The sequence below is a fragment of the Aplidium turbinatum genome, chromosome 13, assembly GCF_918807975.1.
Source record: "Aplidium turbinatum chromosome 13, kaAplTurb1.1, whole genome shotgun sequence".
Classification (NCBI taxonomy): Eukaryota; Metazoa; Chordata; class Ascidiacea; order Aplousobranchia; family Polyclinidae; genus Aplidium; species Aplidium turbinatum.
This window is the reverse complement of record NC_137484.1, coordinates 1,557,726-1,580,901: the sequence shown is the minus strand read 5'-3', so window position 1 is coordinate 1,580,901 and position 23,176 is coordinate 1,557,726. Positions and strand designations below refer to the sequence as shown.

The 23,176-nt window shown below is 39.0% G+C and overlaps 1 protein-coding gene and 1 pseudogene across 1 annotated transcript in view; both read right to left on the bottom strand.

Annotated features, from left to right (window-relative positions):
* The window catches only part of LOC145782489 (small glutamine-rich tetratricopeptide repeat-containing protein beta-like), a 32,604-nt gene extending 29,032 nt beyond the window's left edge, over positions 1–3,572 (bottom strand). The window contains exon 1 of the mRNA XM_082594287.1: positions 3,309–3,572. Coding sequence (XP_082450413.1) covers positions 3,309–3,518 — 210 coding nt within the window. The 5' untranslated portion in view covers positions 3,519–3,572. The remainder of the gene's footprint in view (positions 1–3,308) is intronic.
* Positions 3,573–9,537: 5,965 nt separating this feature from the next.
* Positions 9,538–10,936, bottom strand: LOC145782361 (protein FAM200A-like; annotated as a pseudogene).
* Positions 10,937–23,176: the final 12,240 nt, after the last annotated feature.

Genomic DNA, 23,176 nt, shown 5'->3' with positions numbered 1-23,176 from the left:
CACTTCAAAAGTGCTTAAAAAGTCTGAAAATGTCCATGAAACTTCACACAAATTCTTAATATGTCAAGCAATTTCAGGGTTGATCTCTAAGTGGTCAAAATTGGTTTTGACCACTAAGCGTTTAAACCTGGTTTTAACCGGTGAAAACTAGGTTTAAACTGGTCAAAACCCAAAAAAATATTTTTATGTACTGAATGGTCGGCTACCTGGGCTATTTAGGAAATATAAAAGCAGTTGTGAGTTGTGACCATTTTGATATGCAGGCCTCGAAATAGCTGGCGGCCATGGCCGCCTGAACTTTCATTAATGGCTGCCAATACCGACCTGTCAGGCAGCCACAGATGGCTGCCTGTAAAGTTCGTACGAAAGATTATATTTATCTTGGATTTTTCTCTTGTTTCAGCGCCGCCAAAAACAAGACATCAAACAGCGCTAAGACTACTATCTTAATTAGAGATGTACCGATATATCGGTATCGGCATCGGTATCGGCATCGGTATCGGTGATATCGGCCATTTTTTGAGTATCGGTATCGGCATCGGTATCGGCAAAATTTGGCCGATACTGTGGCCGATACTAAACATGTAAAAAAAGGCGTTTGCTGCGGATTTTTGCAGAAGCAAAGATATTACATAGATTTTTTAAAGTAGTAACTAACACCACATTGATATAGAAAAATAACAACCTGTTCAAATTTTTGATACCTCACACTCCCATGACTTCATGTGCGTACCTCTTGGCATTGTTTGCTTACAGTGATTCTTTCACTCAAACAAAACGTTTTGTTTCAGCAGTTTTGCGTTGTTCGATTCTTAAGTTGTGAAGGAGACTCAATTTCTCCAATATTTATCATGCTTTTCTTTGTGTTTCTTTTTATTTCTCAGCAGAGGATAAAACCAGGCCAAGACTACCCAGGTAGCAAAAATGTATACTTTTGCATCGTTTTTACGTTGCTAAACGTTTAAAAAACCATGTAACTTGGTTGTTTTTAGTAAGCTGGTTTTATCAGTTTGTGATTTAATATCCACATTTCGTTGTAATAAACTCACCAAGCTTAAACAATGTCATGGCAGAGTAAGTAGGCTTAAAATGATAGCAATGGGACTACCAATCCTCACTAAACTAATCAATAAATGGTCTTGTTGCGCCTAAGATGACAACCTCATTGTGAAGAAAGGAGCGTTCTTCCCGGCTATCAGCACAAGGCTGAGCACTCACTAGTACAGCGAGCTGTTGCGATTCGCTAACCATAACGGTGTAGCTTCCACGCTAGCCATTTAGACCATTAAATCAACTATATGTTTCTCGGCAGCCGTTTTGTAGCAAGAATTGACATCGACAAGAATTGAAATGGCTAGTGTACGCCCGGACAGCAGAATAACTAAGTGTTATGATTTAATTTAGGGTGCTTTAAACAGAACATTTTTGCACGTAAAGCATTAAATTACCACTTTGGGCCCATAATTTGCTTGCAAAGCACTCGCTTACCTTCTGGGCCCTTTTGCTAGATTATGGGCCCCCAGGACTAAAGAATAACAACTTTAATGCTTGAAATCAGTCGTTTAGAATGGTTTTAGCCAAACATTTTTGCGCGTAAACTATAAAACCAAAATTTCGGGCCCTCCCAACAAACACAGGCTTGGGCCGTCAAGGGTACGCCGTACCCTCCGTACCCCCTCTCATAGGCCTTGGTCATTTTAGGCGCAACAAGACCATTTTGATTAGTTTAGTGAGGATTCGTAGTTTCATTGCTTTCATTTTGAGCATACTTATTCTGCCATGACATTGTTTAAGCTTGGTGAGTTTATTACACGAAAGGTGGAAATTTAATCAGAAACTGATAGAACCAGCTTACTAAAAACAACCAAGTTACACGGGTTTTTAAACGTTTAGCAACGTAAAAACGATGCAAAAGTATACATTTTTGCTACCTGGGTAGTCTTGGCCTGGTAAAAGCTTTTCAACCGAACGACAAGCGCCATTAGGTTGCACATTACTTGTCGAATAGTTTTTGTACGACTACACAAATCACTTGGTTTACATTTTACATCTTATTATCAATTATGATAGCCTATTTGGAGAGTTTGCGCAAACACTTTATTAATTTTTCAGAAACCCCAATTATGATGTAATGTTTCTTCCCTTATACCCCAGTCCTCAATTATGGTGGCCTTTCATTACTAAAACCTACTATTATGACACAACAATGCAGTTGAGATTGGATTCTTGAATCTTTAATAAGTTATGCCAATTGAAAGCTTTTTTCAATAGTTTTATGCAAATAAGGTAAAACTTAGCATTTGATATGATTCCTTGCAAATACCAAAATTGCTTCTTTTTGTAACACCAAAGTATCGGCCAAAATATCGGTATCAGTATCGGTATCGGCCTAAAAAAGTGATATCGGTATCGGGATCGGTATCGGCCAAAATATTGGTATCGGTACATCTCTAATCTTAATTACATGTCGTGCTACGTCTTATGTGCTACGCAACGAGAGGGCAAATGTTGCGCGAATTTTATGGCAAAAGTTTTTCATAAAAACAATTTGTTGGAATAAATTCTTGTACTTCAGTTGGCTGTGCAAATGGTTTATCGTTCTACCAAGCATTTTGTGGTTAATCAGAAACTTATCTTTAGAATTTGAATTTTCTCATTAATTAAAATAACCAACTGATTGAAATATCAAAAATAAACAGAGAAATTGAATATTTTTTGTTCCAAATCCAGCATTTAGGTTATTGTTGATCAAAACAAAATATAGTTGAACATCATCACTATCATTACTATTACCATTCATTAACATGGAGGGTAATATTTTTAATTCAATTGAAAAGCAACTTGATTCATACACTAAAGGGGTTTTGACCAGTAACAGGTGGTCAAAACTGCCCGGTGTAAACCAGGTTTTAACCGGGCGGTTTAAACCGCCCCAATTTAAACCGATCAACCCTGAGCAATTTCATTGTATGTTAGAAACTCATGATCTTACATCACAATGCCTAGTAGGCCTACTCACTTCTGGTGCTGATATTACAATAGTAACCTTGGTATTTGCGGCAGTCTTGGTTTAGCTTCAATCCTGGTTAAGCTTTTTTCGGCACTTTTTGAGTCAGTTGCAAGATTTTTGCTCTCTAGGTCCAAATCGTTGCGTTTTTTTCTTTCTTGTTTTTATTTGTTTTTTTCTTAGTGATTTTCAATCTTTTTGTTCTTGATAGCTACTTTTTAACTACTTTTTTATTGCGTTCTTACACTATGTTCTTACATTATTATTATGTTTATTGACTTTAAGTACAAAAGATACTTACAGGAGCAGGACAATGCTGATGAAATATTTCTTTCAATTTTTTCTGACCCGCTGGTACATCTTGAGCAGTGGTAGTGTAAGCCATGTGGAGACATTGGCAAGCTACATCTATGCTCTCAGACTGATCTGAAGATAGATTTGATTCTTTCAGTTCATCTCCAAGAAATTGTAGAAAAGAAGCGACCAATCGTTTAGTGTCATTCCTGGACATTTTAAACAATTTCTTAAGGTATTTTTTTAAGAATTAGCCTAGCTCTTAATAATATGATCTAAAACGCAATTATTAAAATTTAAAAGATAATATGGCTAATACTGACAAAACTTTCTTCGACAGCATTTCTTAATAATAATAATAGTGTTGCAAGCACAGTGGGAAGCAGTGCTTTTTCACCTTTCACGTCGAAGCAGTGCTTTTTCACCGTTCATGATAAATTACTCAATGAATAAATGGAAAGAAACAAATCAGAATAATACCAATGGAAAGTTCAAAAAATAAATTAAACATTAAGAAAAACAGAGTCATATATTAGGCTACCTGAGACAGAAAGTAAAATGGGGCAAAAAAAAATCAAAGAGGCAATTGGGGAAAAAAATTAATGCCCCTAAATAATTTTCTGTTCTGGTCTTTTGTTAGTTAAATGGGGTCTGCTACTATTCGGTGAGTCCGATTCGGTGAGTTCCCTATTCGGTGAGAGCCCGTTTCGGTGAGAGCTCGTTTCGGTGAGTCCGATTCGTAGCCTAATGAAAATTCGTCATGTCAGTTCAGTTAAGTTGTTTTTATTTATGATTCATCATGTCACATCATATTAAAAACACGTCAACATAGCAAAGGTAGAAGCGACAAAACGCAAACGTTAAAACGTGCTTGTGAACCAAAAAAATAAATCATGTTTATGTGTATAAGTTAGTACTTTAGGAAATTCAGTTGAGTTGTTTTTATTTATGATTCGTCATGTCACATCATATTAAAAACACGTCAACATAGCAAAGGTAGAAGCGACAAAACGCAAACGTTAAAACGTACTTGAATTCAGTGCAGCTCAGTTGTTTTTATTTGTGACCATCATATCAAAAACAATATGTATACACGTCAACATAGCAAAGGTTGAGAAAAAGATAGAAGCGACAAAACGCGAACGTTAAAACGTGCTTGTGACCGAAGTAAGTTATTGAGTTGAAAGAAATTTGGCGTGGTCGCAACACCTTCAGAAAAATTTAAGATATGAAGGGAAAATAAAAAAAAGAAGATGTTACAAACCAAACAAATCATGTTTATGTCTATAAGTCAGTACTTTTGAATAGTTAAAATGATTAGTTTGGATCAACAAATGTGTGGCCTACAGTTTGGATTGAAAGGAAATTATCGGGTACCGTAGCCTAGTCATCACGACCTCCAAAAATTTGTTCCAAGAACCCAGTTAGCCTAACAGTTCATTTTTACATTGTATTATACTGTAGTAACAGAATGAAAAGGCTAACCAAATGTGTGGCCTACAGCTTGGATTGAAAGGAAATTATCGGGTAGCCTACCGTAGCCTAGTTATCCGGACCAGCAAAAATTTGTTCCAACAACCTAGTTAGCCTAACAGTTCATTTTTACATTGTAGTAACAGATAACCAAATGTGTGGCCTATCATTTTAACGTCGCTAAACGTTGAAATCGTGTAGAAAAGGGAACTTTTGCTGACTAGGATACAGTGAAACTGAGAAACATTCACAGAAGCCTTTCGATGTGTTCCAAGAGCCTAGTTAGCCTAACAGTTCATTTTTACATTGTAGTAACAGATAACCAAATGTGTGGCCTATCACTTTAACGTCGCTAAACGTTGAAATTGTGTAGAAAAGGGAACTTTTGCTGACTAGGATACATTGAAACTGAGAAACATTTACAGAAGCCTTTCGATGTGCTCCAAGAACCCAGTTAGCCTAACAGTTCATTTTTACATTGTAGTAACAGATAACCAAATGTGTGGCCTATCATTTTAACGTCGCTAAACGTTGAAATCGTGTAGAAAAGGGAACTTTTGCTGACTAGGATACATAGAAACTGAGAAACATTTACAGAAGCCTTTCGATGTGTTCTAAGAACCCAGTTAGCCTAACAATTCATTTTTACATTGTAGTAACAGATAACCAAATGTGTGGCCTATCATTTTAATACAATTTGGGTAGAGAGGTAACTCTTTTAAACCATAAACAGACATAACTAAGCAACAACACTACATTTAACATTATAAAAACAAAAAACAACAAGCGAACGTTTTCGGCTAGTCATATAGCCCTTTTCAAGCCTATAAGAAAAATACATTATTGAAAGAAATGCTAAAGAATCATATAGTATCACAGCAAAAATAAGGTCAAATCTAAACATTTGAGAAACTGCCTCGCTCACACAAAACAATAACTGAAAATTACGCAGCGCAACGGGTCAAGTATTTCAGAGGTAAAAATAATTGATTGTTCAGACAAGGACTCAGGCAGATTACGCAAGAAAGACAGAAGCACAAGAGATAGTGGCACAAAACAAAGTAATGCGAAAAGCACAAGACGTGATAATTTAATTAAAAAACTGTTAAAAGGTAAGAAGCTCCGCAAGCAAATAATTGCCTGTTGAGCCCTGGGTTTAAAGATTTGATGATCAATGCCTCATGAATTTTGGTTTCGAATTCGGACAAACACTTACGTACAATTTTGAAAGACTGCAATGACGGTTTATTATTTGAGTCCTTGTCTGAACAATCAATTATTTTTACCTCTGAAATACTTGACCCGTTGCGCTGCGTAATTTTCAGTTATCATTTTGTGTGAGCGAGGCAGTTTCTCAAATGTTTAGATTTGACCTTATTTTTGCTGTAATACTGTATGATTCTTTAGCATTTCTTTCAATAATGTATTTTTCTTATAGGCTTGAAAAGGGCTACCGGTATATGACTAGCCGAAAACGTTCGCTTGTTGTTTTTTGTTTTTATAATGTTAAATGTAGTGTTGTTGCTTAGTTATGTCTGTTTATCATTTTAACGTCGCTAAACATTGAAATTGTGTAGAAAAGGGAACTTTTGCTGACTAGGATACATTGAAACTGAGAAACATTCACAGAAGCCATTCGATGTGTTCCAAGAACCCAGTTACCCTAACGCTAACAGTTCATTTTTACATTGTAGTAACAGAATGAAAAGGCTAATCAAATGTGTGGCCTACAGCTTGGATTGAAAGGAAATTATCGGGTACCGTAGCCTAGTTATCCGGACCAGCAAAAAATTGTTCCAACAACCCAGTTAGCCTAACAGTTCATTTTTACATTGTAGTAACAGATAACCAAATGTGTGGCAGGCCTCGAAATTCGTTTTTGTTGACGGCGGACAAACGTGTCCGGTCTGAGCAGCTATCTCGGCGGACAAATTAAGTCTTACGGCGGACACACCAGTTTTAACGTCGATCGTCATACTTAATCTCTTTATCTTGATAAGTCTTCGCCATTTGAGAACCATAGCTACGGTTTAGGCTTTTTAAAATTTCAGCAAAGTCACTCTGAAAGACTTTCATCAGACCAACGACGTGCGCTTGACGCCGTGTAGCTACTAAATATGATGATGATGATAATATGATGATTGTTAAAAACTTAAATTCTATGGACTTTTTGTGTCTGATGCAAATAAATAATAAAAAAATAATCCGCCGCATAACTGATTAACTTCCACCGAACGAGGTCGTGTGGCTTCTTGCGTCACAATGCTCTGGGCACGAGTCGGAAAACTTCTACACTAACGCGTAACGCTACTATTTTCTAATGTGCAAAGTTTCACTAGGCTTTTTTCTTTAGGTTTATTTTTGCGTGACATGTGAGCGAAAGTGACGAAAAGAATAAACAAAACATTACAAAAAGCACAATTATTTTCCCCTCTCCGTGATGCGGTCGCCTCTCCAAAATAGTATCAGTATTCCACGAGACCACGGCAGGCTCGGAGTTATAATCAGCGCAGTCAAGGCCATTCAAACATATGCGCATGATGAGAGCTTCAATAACATCGATCTTCAAAGATGTGCGCCAATCTCCACGAGATCACTGCTTGTCGTTAAGATACGTGATACCGAGATCTATTCCGTGTCTTTTCTCCAGACCGGCTAGTTGAGGGAAAAGCGTAAATGCGAGCTCTTCTTTAGCGATAAAATATGCGATTTCAAACAACCTCTTAATTTTGATGTTTTTTTTGTCACTCATATTGTCGATGGCCTTCATGACCGGAAATTGATGGCTTGGGGTAAACGATGTGTTGTGATCTTTGACAGAGCTAATCCTTAGATTCGTTGTTCCTTTAATATATGCGCCTATCACCACTAAAATTCCTAGTAGTAAGTTCATCGCCCTCATTCTCACTTTCAGAAATTTCCCTGGGCCTCTTCATTCTTACTGTAATACCAAAACTTAAGTTTTGCGGCATCTTGCTGTAGTAGCCTATACTCTTATAATCTAACTTTGTAACCAACCTTGCCTTATCAATATTACTCGGAGATCAAAGCCAGACATTGTGACATAAGACTTGAACTAAGTTGCGCGTGATTAGTGTAGAAGTACCGGTACTCCCATCAATTCTTAGCTAAGAATTCACCTCTGTTACGCTGATTCAATGTCATCAATCGTTGAAGCAACGTAAAATTCGAACGTTTTTCTGCTTGAATGGAAGCTAAGAGATACAGTACTAACTTTTTCTAGATGCGCGCTGGGAATGCGATAATTTCGCATTCCCAGCGCAAATTATATTCTTGCAACAGTTGTTCGTGCTATGCAATGACGATTTGTATCGCCAGTTTCTGCGATATTTCTTGGCGGACAAATATGACCGATCTAGAGGGTACTTCCCGCAGACATCACATGCTGTGACGGCGGACATGTCCGCCGTGAATTTCGAGGCCTTTGTGGCCTATAGTTTTAACGTCGCTAAAGGTTGACATACCGTAGCCTAGTTATCCCGACCAGCAGAAATTGCCGTTTTTACATCGTTTTAACGTCGCTAAACGTTGAAATCGTGTAGAAAAGAGAACTTTTGCTGACTAGGATACGTTGCATTTGTAAGATTATGTTTTTCAAACACTGTTTTACTGATGCGTACTTTAAACCTTTTGGTTTGTCATCTCTTTTTGTTGGTGTAAAATTCGTGGGTTTACGTTATCGTTCTCTACATGTTCGCGCCAGCAGTGAAAAATAAAATTGAATTGATATTCGAATCCTCAACTAGTATTAGAAAATTCCAAATCCAACGACGCCTTTTGCTTATTTAGAGAATTTTGTATTTTATTCCACAATATCGTTTCTTTTGCATTCCCACAAAGATAAATAAATTAAAATGATATTTAGCGAAAAAATTTTGAACTATTAAATTAAAATGTTTGCTCACATATTATTATTTGTTTGCGTCAGGCAAGGTTGTCCATATCCAAAACATGTCCATATAAAAGTCCAAGGTTGTCCATATAAACATGTCCAAGGTTGTCCATATAAAAAACTGAATTTTCTAAAGTACTAACTTATAGACATAAACATGATTTATTTTTTTGGTTCACAAGCACGTTTTAACGTTCGCGTTTTGTCGCTTCTACCTTTTTCTCAACCTTTGCTATGTTGATGTGCAGTGTTGTACGTTGACGCCGTCAATTTGACGGCGTCATTTGACGGCGTCAACTTTTTGTTGACGCTGAGGCTGGCGCCGTCAATTTATTTTTCAGTTGACGGAAGTGATAGCGCCGTCAACTATTTTGCCGATTTTAAGCGTCAAGCGCTATGTGTCATTTTTTATTTTCATGGAAAAAAAATGAAAAATCTTGTTTCACAATTAAAGTTTCACCTATGGTTTCACAATGTATTCTGGCCAGCGCGACTCATCCGAATTACCGGCTTTTGCGTTGGTTGGAATGGCTCCCTGGAATACACGCGGAAGAAGTTCGCCAAATGGTGGTGATCAGTCTAGGGCAGTGGTTCCCAAACTTTTTTACTCCGTGGCCCACCCAAAATATTTTATACACTTGTATATGGGCGAGCACTGTAGGCTCTAGCAATTTTCTAAGTGGCGACGCTGTGCCTGATTTGACTGGCCCGAGGATCGAAGCCCAGACCTCCAGCACAGATAGCGATGTTTCTTACCACTACGCTAATCGGCCAAGTTCTACTACCTAATTACTGTACTATATGACATGTAACACAAAAACAAACAAAATGGCTTTTTGCAATTTATGTTTTAATGGGAAGGGTGCTCTTGCGCTTTAGCAACAAGCTTAGAAATTCTTGGCTCAGTTGTCGAAAGAGCACAGCGAATGTCATGTTCAACTTCAAGGCGGTTGCGTTGCTTGGACTTCATACATACTAGCGCTGAAAAGGCAGATTCACATAACCATGTAGAAGTGAAAGGCAATAACTGTTTAAGTACAGTTTTGCTTATTTCTGGATATGATGATGCCATGCTTAGCCAGAATTCCGTGAGTGGCAAAGTTTCGAATAGATCTCGGCAACTGGAGTCGTTTTTCAATTCAATCAATTGGTCTTGCAATTCATCTTCCACATTTTCAGGGGAAAGTCGAAACGGATTTCTTGCAAGTGATAGGTCATCAGCACTAACTTCAGGAAAATATGACTTGAATTTGCTTTCCAGCTCTTTCAGATGTTGAACATTATTGGTCTTTAGTTCATCGTTTAACTCGTAAATATCAGACAGGTTGTTAAACATGGCAAAATTGCCGTTTTGAGCTTTTCGTCTCCAGTTCGCCAATTTTTCAACAAACGCATTGATCAAGTCCATGTTCTGAATAATGTTTTTTTCTTTTCCTTGCATTTTCAGGTTAAGGGTGTTTAAAGAATGAAAAATATCTACCAAGTATGCCAAACAAGCAATAAATTTTACATTGGTAAAGTGAAATGCTAACTCAGGTTTTACATCAGTTAAATAGATTTCCAACTCATCGCGGAGCTCAAACACTCTGCATAAAACGTTCCCTTTAGAGAGCCACCGAACTTTTGTGTAAAACAAAAGGTTTTTATGATCAGATTCCATGTCTTCACAAAGTTTTCTGAATAGACGAGTGTGCAAAGCGCTGCTCTTCACAAAATTTACTATTTTAATAGTAACGTTAAGCACACCTTGGAGACCGCTTGGTAAAGTTTTAGAAGCCAGAGCTTCCCGGTGAATGAAGCAATGAGTAAACATAACGCCAGTAGCCTTTCTTTGCACAAGTGCCTTAAATCCACTTTTGGAACCAAGCATCGCAGGTGCACCGTCAGTGCACACGCCACACAGATTGTCCCAGGATATTCCGTTTTCATTAAAAAAATGGTTGACTTTTTTCCATTACATCTGATGCTTTTGTGCTGGTGTTCAAAGCACAGCACAAGAGTAATTCTTCCTTTACAGAGGTGTCAACTGCATAGCGAACGAAAACCATAAGTTGAGAAACTGAAGATGCATCGACAGACTCATCCAGCTGGATGGCGAATAGACCAAAAGCAGATTTATTTATTTCAGTTATTACTTGTTCCTTAATGTCTTCTGACATTGTTGCAATTCGTCTCTTTACTGTGTTATTGGATAAAGGAATAGCTTTGAGACTTTTCTCATGTTTATCACCCAGGACAATTCTCGTCATGGCCAGTGCAGACGGTTTAACAACAGTTTCAGCGATATTATGAGCTTTTTTCTGCTTAGCTATAATTTGGCTAACAACGAAAGATGCTTCTGTAAGTTTCTGATCAGTTTGTTGAAAGTTCCCTGTTTTGTCAAGTCGTTGACGTTTACAGCTAGATTCTAGTCGTTTAAAATACTCAATGCTTTTATTCTTCAACTCAGGATGATTTTTTTCCAGGTGAATTCTCAATTTACTCGGTCTCAATGACTCATTGCTTAAGACGCGGTAGCATAGTACGCACTGTCCCTTTTCGACTCCATGATCATTTAACGAAGTAAATCCAAATTTAACGTAACTATCATCATACTTTCTTTTGTTTGCCATTGAATAATTTAGTATTTAGTAATTTAGTTTAGCATGTCTCGATTTGCAAATTTTTATTCAATCTCTTCTTCGCTCTGCACCTCACAACTATCAGTCCACGACATAAAGAACGCTTGTTTTTAAGTACGATTTCTGGCACATGCAAGCTTAAAAACTCATTGTTACGTAACAATTCCTCCCCGTGGCAGACAGTTTTAAGAATGGCAGTTAAAATTTTTCGGTAAAAAATCTAGAAATTGTTAATGAAAACAATACAGGAACAGTATAAGTTCAATTACAAATAACTCTGTGGCTCACTGAAACCGTCTTCGTGGCCCACTAGTGGGCCATGGCCCACAGTTTGGGAACCACTGGTCTAGGGCCATTTTTATTTTGACCTAAAAAAAATTTTTTTGACTTTATTTTTATCAAATTTTGACTTTATTTTGACCTAACGAAATTGCTTATTTGTAAAGGTCACATTTCTTCCTTGAATTGATACCAGTTACTCAAACATAATATTTTGTCAATTTCAGACCCAAACGTAATATTTTGTCGAAAAGTCAAGGTTTTTATGGATTATAAAAAGTGCGTCGTGTTTTTCGGCGATAGGAAAATCTCCACAAATCTGTCTAACTTTTGCTGAAGACGATTTAGCTTGGCTATTTCTAAAATCCAAACTGTTGATTTTCGAAAAGACTACGTTTGTGAAGATGGAGCTTTTTATAAAAAATATTTAAATACGTAACAATGAATAAACAATGGGCAATTTGCGATAAAAGGTACTGCTGATCCGTCAGCATTGTGACATATTTCCTGCTTTTATGGGTTAATATGGTTTAATTGTGTCACAGTTCCTGATTTACAACCTGATTTACAACACAGACACTTTAAAAGATGTGTATCACGCTTTGATTTACTGTCATTTGCAATATTGTATTTCAAGCTGGGGAAAGGCCTGTGACAGTGCACTGGATCCTTTAATAAAATTACAAAAAAAGGTTATAAGAATAATTACGAAACAAAATTACTATACTCACACTAATTTTTTATTTTTCAAAATGAACATCTTGAAACTAAAAGATATACATAACATTGAAATAAAAGAACATATGTACAAAGTTCATATGAATGAGTATCCGTCTACGTATTGTGATTTATTTACAAATGCTTCATCTATTCATCAGCATAACACAAGATATCAAACAAACAACAACTATTTTATAAATAGATCAAACACAGAATTTGGCAAGAAGTCCATGCAGGTATTGGGACCAATGCTCTGGTCAGAGGTTCCAAGTAGGCTAAAAAACTTATCATTTCATTGTTTCAAAAAAGAAATCAAAACGTTAATTTTACAAAGCTACAGTGCATCGTAAGTGATATGTTATGGAAACCAACTTGTCAGTTTCTTCGGAAGCTTGATTATTCTCTGCTTGCTTTATGGAATTTTGTGTTTTGGCCTACGTTATCATCAATATGTTTTTTTTTTGTGCGTATGCTGTTGTTGAAGCGCGGGAACGTTTCAATTATTATTTTTTCTCTTGTAAGCTTATTTTAAATGGCAAAATCGTAATTTCCGTAGGGTGGCAATTGACTAGTAGACCATATGGTCGTCTCGTTGTCTCCCTGTCGGTATGGGAACTTGTGTAACTTTTGTACTGTGTATATTGCATATTTCAAACATGTACCTATGTTCCTGTTACTGACAAATAAAACATTGATTGATTGATTGATACAATGCTTCCACGAGGATTTTGACAAAAATTACTTTCAAGAAACACAAAAAGTTTGTCAAAAGCCATAATTTGACAAATTTTGACTTTATTGAAAATTTTGACTTTATTGTCAATTTTGACTTTACTTTGACCTATAAACTTCTTAGAAACAGTCCCCTAGGTGCTAAAAATAACTCTATTCTTGGATTCGTGGATAGACGAGGTCCTTAAAAATTTTTGACTTTATTGACTTTTGCGGGCCCTAGTGATCACCCATGTATTGAGAACGAGAGATCAGAGACAGAAAGCGAAAAATCCATGATCGGCTTCGCGGAACGTTGAAGATACTTTATTTCAAGAGCTTTATGCCTCTGAAAAGAGCGATGTTGGTGCAGTGAACCTGGTTAAAAGATTTATACATGCTAAACTATCACAGCACGTTAGGAACAGTGATACCTTTCCGAGTAAACGTTTTCAATTTATTTTTGAAATACAACACACCAATACCAACCAGCGCTGCTGTGGAACGCATGTTTTCACTTGAAAAGGACAATAGCCTAGGCTATGCGTCCCAAACGCAGCAAATTGTCAGACAAACGTTTTGAAATGCTTGCTTTTTCTGTAAGGAAATAACTAATAGGCTAAGCAGCTAATTACAATACAGTCTCAAAACATAATATCTGCTCTTTATTTTTAGCTATTGTTAGCCTAAACTTGGTTGAAATATTTCCGTTTTATGAGACGCTGGCAAAAAATAGCGCTAGAAATTAGCGCTGACGCCGTCAATTTCTTTAAGAGCTTACGCAGTACTTTACGCCGTAAAGTTTTTAGGCAATTCGCGCTGACGCTGACGCCGTCAATTTATTTCAATGACGCGTACAACACTGTTGATGTGTATTGTGTTTGGTATGATGGTCACAAATAAAAACAACTGAGCTGCACTGAATTCAAGCACGTTTTAACGTTTGCGTTTTGTCGCTTCTACCTTTGCTATGTTGACGTGTTTTTAATATGATGTGACATGACGAATCATAAATAAAAACAACTTAACTGAACTGACATGACGAACTTTTATTAGGCTACGAATCGGACTCACCGAAACGGGCTCTCACCGAATAGGGAACTCACCAAATCGGACTCACCGAATCGGACTCACCGAAACGGGCCATTCCGAGTTAAATGCAACATGTTTGACTGTTCATCTACAGCAGTGGTTCTTTAACTGGGGGGCATGAATATTCTCCAAGGGGGGCACAAACGTGGATGCAACCTAGTTCATACCCTCAGTTCGTACCCTGAAAAGATCGAGAGAAAAAATTAAAAAAAGCGGAAGTCGCTAATCGCAGTTTTCGCAAACATTTTTCTGCAGTTTCTGCTAACTCTAACCATAGACTAATCTATGCTCTAACCCTAACCTTCGCTGATTGCAGTTTTCGCAGTTTCCACTAAACTTTACCCTAACTCTAATTCTAATCATAGAGTAATCTATGCTCTAACCCTAACCCGCGCTGATCGCAGTGTCCGCAAACATTTTTCTGCAGTTTCCGCTAACCGCAGTTTCCGCAAACCCTAACTCTAACAATCGAGTAATCTATGCTCTAACCCTAATCCTCGCTGATTGCAGTTTCCGCAAACATTTTTCCGCAGTTTTGCAGTTTCCGCTAACCTTTACCCTAACCATAGAGTAATCTATGCTCTAACCCTCGCTGATCGCAGTTTCCGCAAATATTTTTCCGCAGTTTCCGCTAACCCTAACCCTCGAGTTTGTTTGCGGAAACTCCGATCAGCGAGTTCGGCTTTGTGCTATTAAACTGCGATCAGCAACTTCGGCTTCGATCTTTTTAGGGTACGAACTGAGGGTACAAACTGTTCAGGGACGAACTAGGTTGCACCCCACAAATGTGACAGGCAGTTTGTATTAATATGCCACATATTGTACAAGTCGTGAACACAAATGTTGAGAACAAGTTACCTTGTGTCACGATTATTGACTGGTAAGTGATATTCTGATCTGGTTTTAACTTTAGCTTCCAGCCTTTTCTTGCGGCTTTTGTTAAATTCATTGTTCAGCAACAGTGGTTGTTTGCGACGTTTTTTGTGTGAAAGTGGCTTTGCACCTGCAATTGTGTGAAGACACAAGCTCGGAACAACCTTAACTGGGAAGTGGGAACCTGACATGGAATGTGCAATTGTGCATTGTCTTCAACTACACCACGAATTGAACTGCTGGCTTCAAAAAAGCAGCTACAATGCTACATAATTGTTAATGCACCAATGGGGAATGGCTTCTTCCTCCTCCTGTGAATGTGGTGCCGAGGAACAGACCGCAGACCACATCATCAATGGCTGCTCCATCTTCAAGCCACCTAACGGAGTGGAAGGTCTGCGCGTCATGGATGATTCTTCTTCGTCGCTACAATGCTACATAATTGTTAATGCACCAATGGGGAATGGCTTCTTCCTCCTCCTGTGAATGTGGTGCCGAGGAACAGACCGCAGACCACATCATCAATGGCTGCTCCATCTTCAAGCCACCTAACGGAGTGGAAGGTCTGCGCATCATGGATGATGAAACACTGGAAGGCTGCTCTCTAGCAGCCTTCCAGTGTAGTCCGGGAACATCGTGAATCTGGGGTGGTAAAAGGATAGACCCTCGGCCCCAGAAGCTCAGACGACGACGTTAAAGCGAGGAAAAAGATAAATGTATTTCACTTAATCTTTTGATTGATGTGTGATGGAAAATTATCTTGCTTTAAAATCCAAAACATGTAAAACTTGATTTGTAACTTAAACAAGAAAAGGGGGCATAAAGTTCCAAGGGGGCGCAGCCCAAAAAGTTTAAGAGCCCCTAGTCTGCAGTGTATAAATGCCTGATTAGATTACTCGCATGGCATTTCAATCAAATCAGCGCTTTGCACTCTTCACCACAGTTACATTCTTGCATTTGTTTCTCAGTATAAATTGCATGGAATTTTACATCACTTTAAGTGACAATAATTGACTTTGATTTATTTTTCCTGTCTTTGTCTTATTTAAATACAAATACAAGACAATACAAGGGACTCATGTTGCCAACCTCCTCGTGGTGAGTCCTGGTAATTCAAATTAATGAAGCGAATGGCAACAATCAGAGACCGCAACTCACAGGGCACCTGGGGTGGTAAAAGGATAAGCCCTTGGCCCCGGTGTCCAATGAGAGAAATTCGTCTTCCTGTCGGAGTAACAATCTTGCAGCTAAACGTTGAAGGCCTTACCAAAGCCAAATGCGACATGTTGCAACATTTCACACAAAAGCATAACGTGACAGCATTACTCCTGCAAGAAACCCACACCACCAAAGTATCGAAGTCAAAGATCAGTGGATATACCCTGGCAGCTGCATCAATAGCAATATTTATGGAATAGCCACATATGTAAGGAACTCCGCTAAGTGGATACCGATTGCTTCATCCAACCCTGACTGTGAAGTTGAATGGACAGCCACTGAAATCGAAGGCACAGCTGTGATCAACGGGAATGGAGTTTGCAAGCTAACTCCATTCCCGCCTTTGCTCCACCACGCATGTCGGAGACTTCAATTCCCACAGCACAACCTGGGGCTACCGCCACTCAAATGCGGACGGCATAGCGCTTGAATCATGGGCAGCTGTAACTGGTATCCAATTAATGTTCAACCTAAAAGAACCAGACAGTTTTTTGTCAGGAAGATGGAAAACAACAACCAATCCGGATCTGGCCTTTGCCAGCCTAAAAGGACCTTTTTACCAAACCATACCATCCTTAGCCCTTTTCCTAAGTCCCAACATAGACCATCGCTCATCACCCCTGAAAACCCATTCAACCCAGTCCCAAGCAAACCTATATATATTTTTTATATTAGCCAAAAAAGGACAGGCAAAGACTATGGATCTGCCATCATTTACATTATTTTTTTGCTTGAAATAGGCTACCTTTTAACCTTGAACGTAGGGATACTTCCTTGGTCATCATGGCAAAAATCCCAACACGTGTGTATACGTCCGTGGTCGCGAAAGAGTTAACTAAAAATGATCTCAATAATGTTCGAAAGCTTCAATAATTTATTGATAAAGCTTTCACCAAAGCAAACCTGGACTAACAACAAATAAAACAATAATAAATCAACTAATAAAACAACAATATATTTTTCTGTTCAATGTAACATTTTGTGTGAAAAGCATTGCCGGTTTTAGCAGCTTCACTCACTGAAGCTATGATATAATTTTCTGGCAAGCTGCCAAGCTAATACAATCTACAGACTTTACTAGGAATAGCACCTAAATGACCGGGCGCCACAGTGCTCCGCACCTAAATATCCAGACGCCACAGTGTGCGCGCCTATTAGACCAGCGCCTAACTGTCAGCGCCTAAAAGACTTGCTCCCAATATTCATTCCACTTTCCCAAAGTCATCTACCGGTACTTCTCAGAAATCTTTGTTATATATATATGCAACATATCAACATATGCATATATATGCAACATATGTTAAATCAAATATAGTTATTACTATCTGAAGCCTTTACAAATTGTTTCACCTAAGGCTTCAGATAGTAGCCTAATAACTATATTTGCAACATATGTTATATATATTATATATGCAACATATATATAACAATGAAAGATTGAAAATGAGATCAAGGAAGTCAATTAAAAGTCTTCAATATGATATCTTAAATACAATTCTACATCGAGTGGATAGAGAACATTGCTGAACTGTTACAAGAAATATTTTTGACGTCTAACTATCTCTTAACCAACTGTCATACACATATACCGTAGCTTTATTTGAATCTTAACCAGTAGGCCTATTCAGACTTCAAAGTAAACTGTATCGTAAACACTCATATGGCTGCGGCACTAGAATGATTGAACTTAGTCTGAAAAGAAAACTACCGGTATCTAACTCGATCTAATCATAGAAGATATCTATGATCTAACCATACACCAGAGTTGCCAGATGGCCAAAATAAAAAAAGCCAAACTTGCCTAAAAAAAAAGCCAAATCTACTACAAACTCTAACAAGCCTATGTTTTTCCTTAAAAGACACAAAGCTACCTATAAACTAGCTTATAACGTTTACTGAACCTTCGTCAACTTTGTCAGTTTGATACATGTTCTTTGATGTAAACAAAGATAGCATCCTTGGTGTTACGGTACTTTGAAGTGTTTACAGCATTGCTTTGAGGAATTCAAATGCGTTTTTATTCTCAGCAATGAGTCCAACATTTGCAACCGCATTCTATTTCTCTCCTTTGTATTGGTCAAAGTGACGGTAGAAATAATCCCTTCTACAACTGTGGTGGTCAGAAATAAAAACAAAATGATCTGTTAAACAAGACAAAGCATATGTGGCCAAGTTTGCAAATCCATGTGTACCTGCAGAATTTGTATAACCTATGTTTTGACACCAATCCAAAAATCTGCTGTATCTTTTGGGATTTTTCCAGCAAATAGGCTACTTCAATTTCAGATGACCAACCAGTCAATAAAGCCTATCTTCCTGTATTGTTGCTCTATTTCCTGTACATTATCACCTTGGAGAAATCTCACTGGCAACTCGTCGTCGTCGTCGTCGTGTGAGCGTCTGGGGCCGAGAGTCTATCCTTTTACCACCCCAGATTCACGATGTTCCCGGACTACACTGGAAGGCTACTAGAGAGCAGCCAGTCTTTGGTTTCATCATCCATGACACGCAGACCTTCCACTCCGTTAGGTGGCTTGAAGATGGAGCAGTCATTGATGATGTGGTCTGCGGTCTGTTCCTCGGCACCACATTCACAGGAGGAGGAAGAGGCCATTCCCCATTAGTGCAAGGTTGAGCGGAAAAGCCCGACGCCCGTACGAAGACGGTTGAAGCGCACCCATGCCTGTCTTGGTAGCGTTAGGCCGATGGGGCGTGTGTCGGCGTCGGGGATGAACGAATAGGGTCTGGTGGCGGTTGACTTCCATTCAGAACTCCATTTAGGCCTATGGTCCGCCCAAGCAGCCGCAGAGATGTCTTGTACCCATCAGCTTCGTTGATAAGAAGTTGAGCGGCTGGCACGAATGGGTGTCTTGATTTCAGTCGACGGGGTGCTCGTTTGGGAGAGCAGAGATCTTATGGTGGAGAAGGTGGTTAGGCTCCAGTGCCCGTCGACCGAGGGACAGAGTGGCTTCTTCGCGACCAAGCTCAGCGGGTTGGATGCCAGCGAAAATGGGGAGATTGTCCAATGGTGTGGGACGCAGGCATCCGGTCACTGTGCGCAGGGCGCTGTTTATGGCAGTGTCGATGTTATGGCAGTGAGCACTGCGGCACCAAACAGGTGCACAGTACGGTACTCTGCTGAAGAGTAGACAAGGGCCAAGGCTGCAAAGTGTCAGCCCTCGCCCCCCAGCTGGAGCCTGCCAAGCGCTTGAGTAGCGCAGCGCGGGATGTGCGTTTCTTGCGCAATGACACCAAATGGTGGCGGTAGGCTATGTGAGCAATCTGTCCAGTGTCACCCCAAGATATTTTGGTTCGGGGCAGAAGGACAGAGATTTTCCGTTGTTCTGGACGTGTAGCTCACGATCAGCTTCCCGATTATGGAGGTGGAAAGCTGCTGCCACAGTTTTGGTTTCGCTGAATTTCAGTCGCCAGTTCTGGAGATATGCTGAGAGAGTTTTCATGTCCTGGCTCAAGGTGTCTTCTAGATTTTCCCACGACTTTGCGGAGTAGAGAGTTGCCAGGTCGTCCGCATAAGTGTATTTTGCGGAGACCGTAGTTGGCAGGTCGTGGGTGTAGATGTTGAAAAGAAGTGGAGCCAGGACCGATCTTTGTGGGACGCCGTTTTTCAGGCGTCTCAGTCTGCTTCGCTGTGAGCTACCGGTGGTGAGGGTGAAGCTTCGGTTCCTGACAAGTTCCATAATCATATGAACCATATGTCGGTCAGGAAGCAGGCGAAGCAGCTTGCAAGTAAGGCCGCGATGCCATACGGTGTCATAGGCAGCTGTAAGATCTAGAATGACAGCGCCGGCCATCTTTTTTGCCTCAAAGCAATCCTCGATGTCTTGGGTTAAGAGTGTGACCTGATCTACGGTAGATTTTCCGCGCCGAAACCCAGCTTGCTCTTTTGGAAGGAGCGGGTCAATGATTGGGTTGACGCGTGCGTAGATCAGTCTTTCGAGGATCTTGAAAGGAACACAGAGGAGGGATATTGGACAATTACTCCTTGGGTCCTCTGGTGGCTTATGAGGCTTAGGGATCGCAACTAGCTTACTAAAGCTTTTCTCCAGATTTTTGGGATTGTGAGGTGGTGCAGGCAGGAAGAGAGGAATCTACGTAACCAGGACTTTAGGGCATGGCCAGCATGGAGCACAAGCTCAGGGCAGATCTTATCCGGCCCTGGAGACTTGTTTGGTTTCACTAGGCGGAGGGCGGTGGCAAATTCCTCTGGAGTGAAGTCTCCAGAGATTGCTTCCTCTTGTGGTGTTTCCACTCGCCAAAGGGCAGATACTTCCTTGACAACAAGGCGGGATGCCTTGCGGTCCTTTTTCTTGTAGGCCCCGTTCTGCACTAGCTGTGAAGCGATGGCATTAACAGAAACGGGGAACTGACGAGGGAAGTTTGCTGAGTGCCCAATGAGGTTGTTGACGATGCTCCATGCTTTGCGGCTTGAGTGTAAGCAGTGATGGGCATTATCGGCGATAAATTTTTATCGCTTATCGTTATCGCTTAATTATTTTTTCAGTTATCGTTTATCGTTATCGCCAAAGGCAATATTTGATTATCGCCGATAATTAATCGCGGATAAATTTTATTTCGGATCAACACACAAGTGGAAAGATCATGAAAAGCAATATTTTTACTAGCCACCTAGCTAATGATACTATAATTAAAACCAGTTCTTCTTCAGTGCCTGAAGTGTGTGTGCACAGGTCGTTGTCAGGGGAGGGGGCACGCCCCCCTGCAGCGACGGCCCTGACAACACAATAATTCTTAGAGTTGCAAATTGCAATGCAATGCATGCAACAAGTCTCATGTTGTTGATTGAATTTTACAATTAAAATGTAAGCGCATGGCGGTACAGATTCCTTTGAAGCGAAGCGAAAGAAATGGGCAAGTGGTTTGTGAAAGTGTCGCAATACGAAGCCGCTTTTACATCGGAAACATGGTCTTTCGCGCCACCTCACGATCAACTATTTTATTCTTGTGTTTTCTTTTTTCGTTGGAAGTGTTAGTTTTTAGTAATTGTCGTAAAAAAATAAAATGTCTCTCGTCAAAACATAAAACTTACTGTTTTAAGCGCATTAAATCTTTAGATGAGTAGATTAACTAAAATTGTAAGCACTTGCCTTGAGACGTGTACGTCACAAACTCAGTTTAAAAGACAAAATTCATACACAATAACAACACAAGATCGGTTATAGACTGTAAGATCGATTTTTTTCTAGCTTGGCGATATAACTTTAATCCAAAAATAATAACCAAATGCGTAAGTGCCATTTAACCACAGTCTCTATATTACTAGTCTGGAAGCTCAATGGCGTTGCTATGCAAGGGTGTGTCTTAGCATTTGAGACAGCGCCTCAAGTGGCACGTGGGTACTTTTCAATTCGTAGCCAAAAGTCTATGCAGGCTTAGCCGAGTAATGTCAACTGCAGGTTGTTTTAACTTTAAGTAGGCTAAATTCTTATTTGCAGATTACCTGCTTATATTGCAGATAACTTGAAAACTGACAACATCTTTTAACTACTTATGTTCATGCTAACCTAAGTCTAAGAAAACTAGAACAAACGAATTTTACTAGATAAATACTGTAACTAACATCCTAAACATTTTACATTAGTTAAAAACAAGTCTGCAACCACAATATCTTGCACAATTTCACCATTGATAGCAGACAATATGCCTGTATTTGCATACCTTTGGTGCTTTGCTTTCATAATATACCCTCGCACCACTAGGGGCGCTGTTTCACAAGCGACGACAACTGCCTTTTTCGTTAGCCTTCCAGACTAGTAATATAGAGACTGTGATTTAACTTAAAAAGTTAACCCATTTGTGCCGAAAGTGAAAGTAAGCCTACTTAAAAAAAATTTCGGAAAATTTAAATATTGCATAATTATGACCTAAAAAACATATCACAATTATTTTTTTCCTAATTGTGTTTGTACTTTTTGAGAAAAAAGCCGTCCTATATATAAGACGCTAGGCAAATCCGTTATCAAATTTCACAAGTTTCTTGTGCGTAATGCTTAAGTGTTATTACATTTTACTTATCGCTCAAAGTAATAAATGGGAAATGTCTTGTTCATGTTTTGTCATGTCAATATTGTCATCGAGCATTTTATTGAAATGAAAGTTCAAAAAATATGAAGATGAAAATTAGCAAAGTAACACAACATCACTGAAACAAGTCATTGCGGAATATGATATTGCTGGAAGCATTTGACATGCAGACCGACATCATATTTTTTGCATCTTGTAGTAGTTTTTGCATGACAATAGGCGCATCGAGTTGCGTGGTAAAATTATGCTAAATACAGTATTACCTTTCTCATTTACTTATGCGAATGCGACATAGCCTACCTCAATCAAATATTTTTATTCCCACTAATGCAGTGCCTATATTGTAATTCTTATCTCAACAACTCAGCGTTCTGCCATTGCTTCAATGATGGTGTTCACAAGGAAAACAAAAAAATTTATCAGTAAATTACGATAATTATGTTATTGTTCTAACACAAACACGACTAATTTGACAAGCTTGATGGATTTCACAGTATGCACATTTTTACTACCAATAACGCTTAAGATTACTGATAAATTTTCAAGCATTTTGCGTTTTTTGGAATTTTTTAAATTATTGCTGACTTTGCTGTAAACAGCCCTTTAAGCAGAAAGCAAAATACAAAGTTTGGAATTTTTTATGGTATTTTCATTTGATTTATTTATTTTTCCTACTGCACGTAAGCGGCAGTGTAACTCAATTGATAAAAGCAGCCAACTGGTATCTGAAGGTATAATTATGAGCACGGCGGTTACCTCAGTGGTTTGATTCTGGATCAAGAGGTTGAAGGTTCGATACCTACTGCCGCTGTTGCGATTCTATTCATGCATAACTTAAAAAAAGTTTTGTCCCTTTACACTACAGTATATTATGTTCGATTTTTCGTCATGTTGATGAAAACAGTTCGTGCT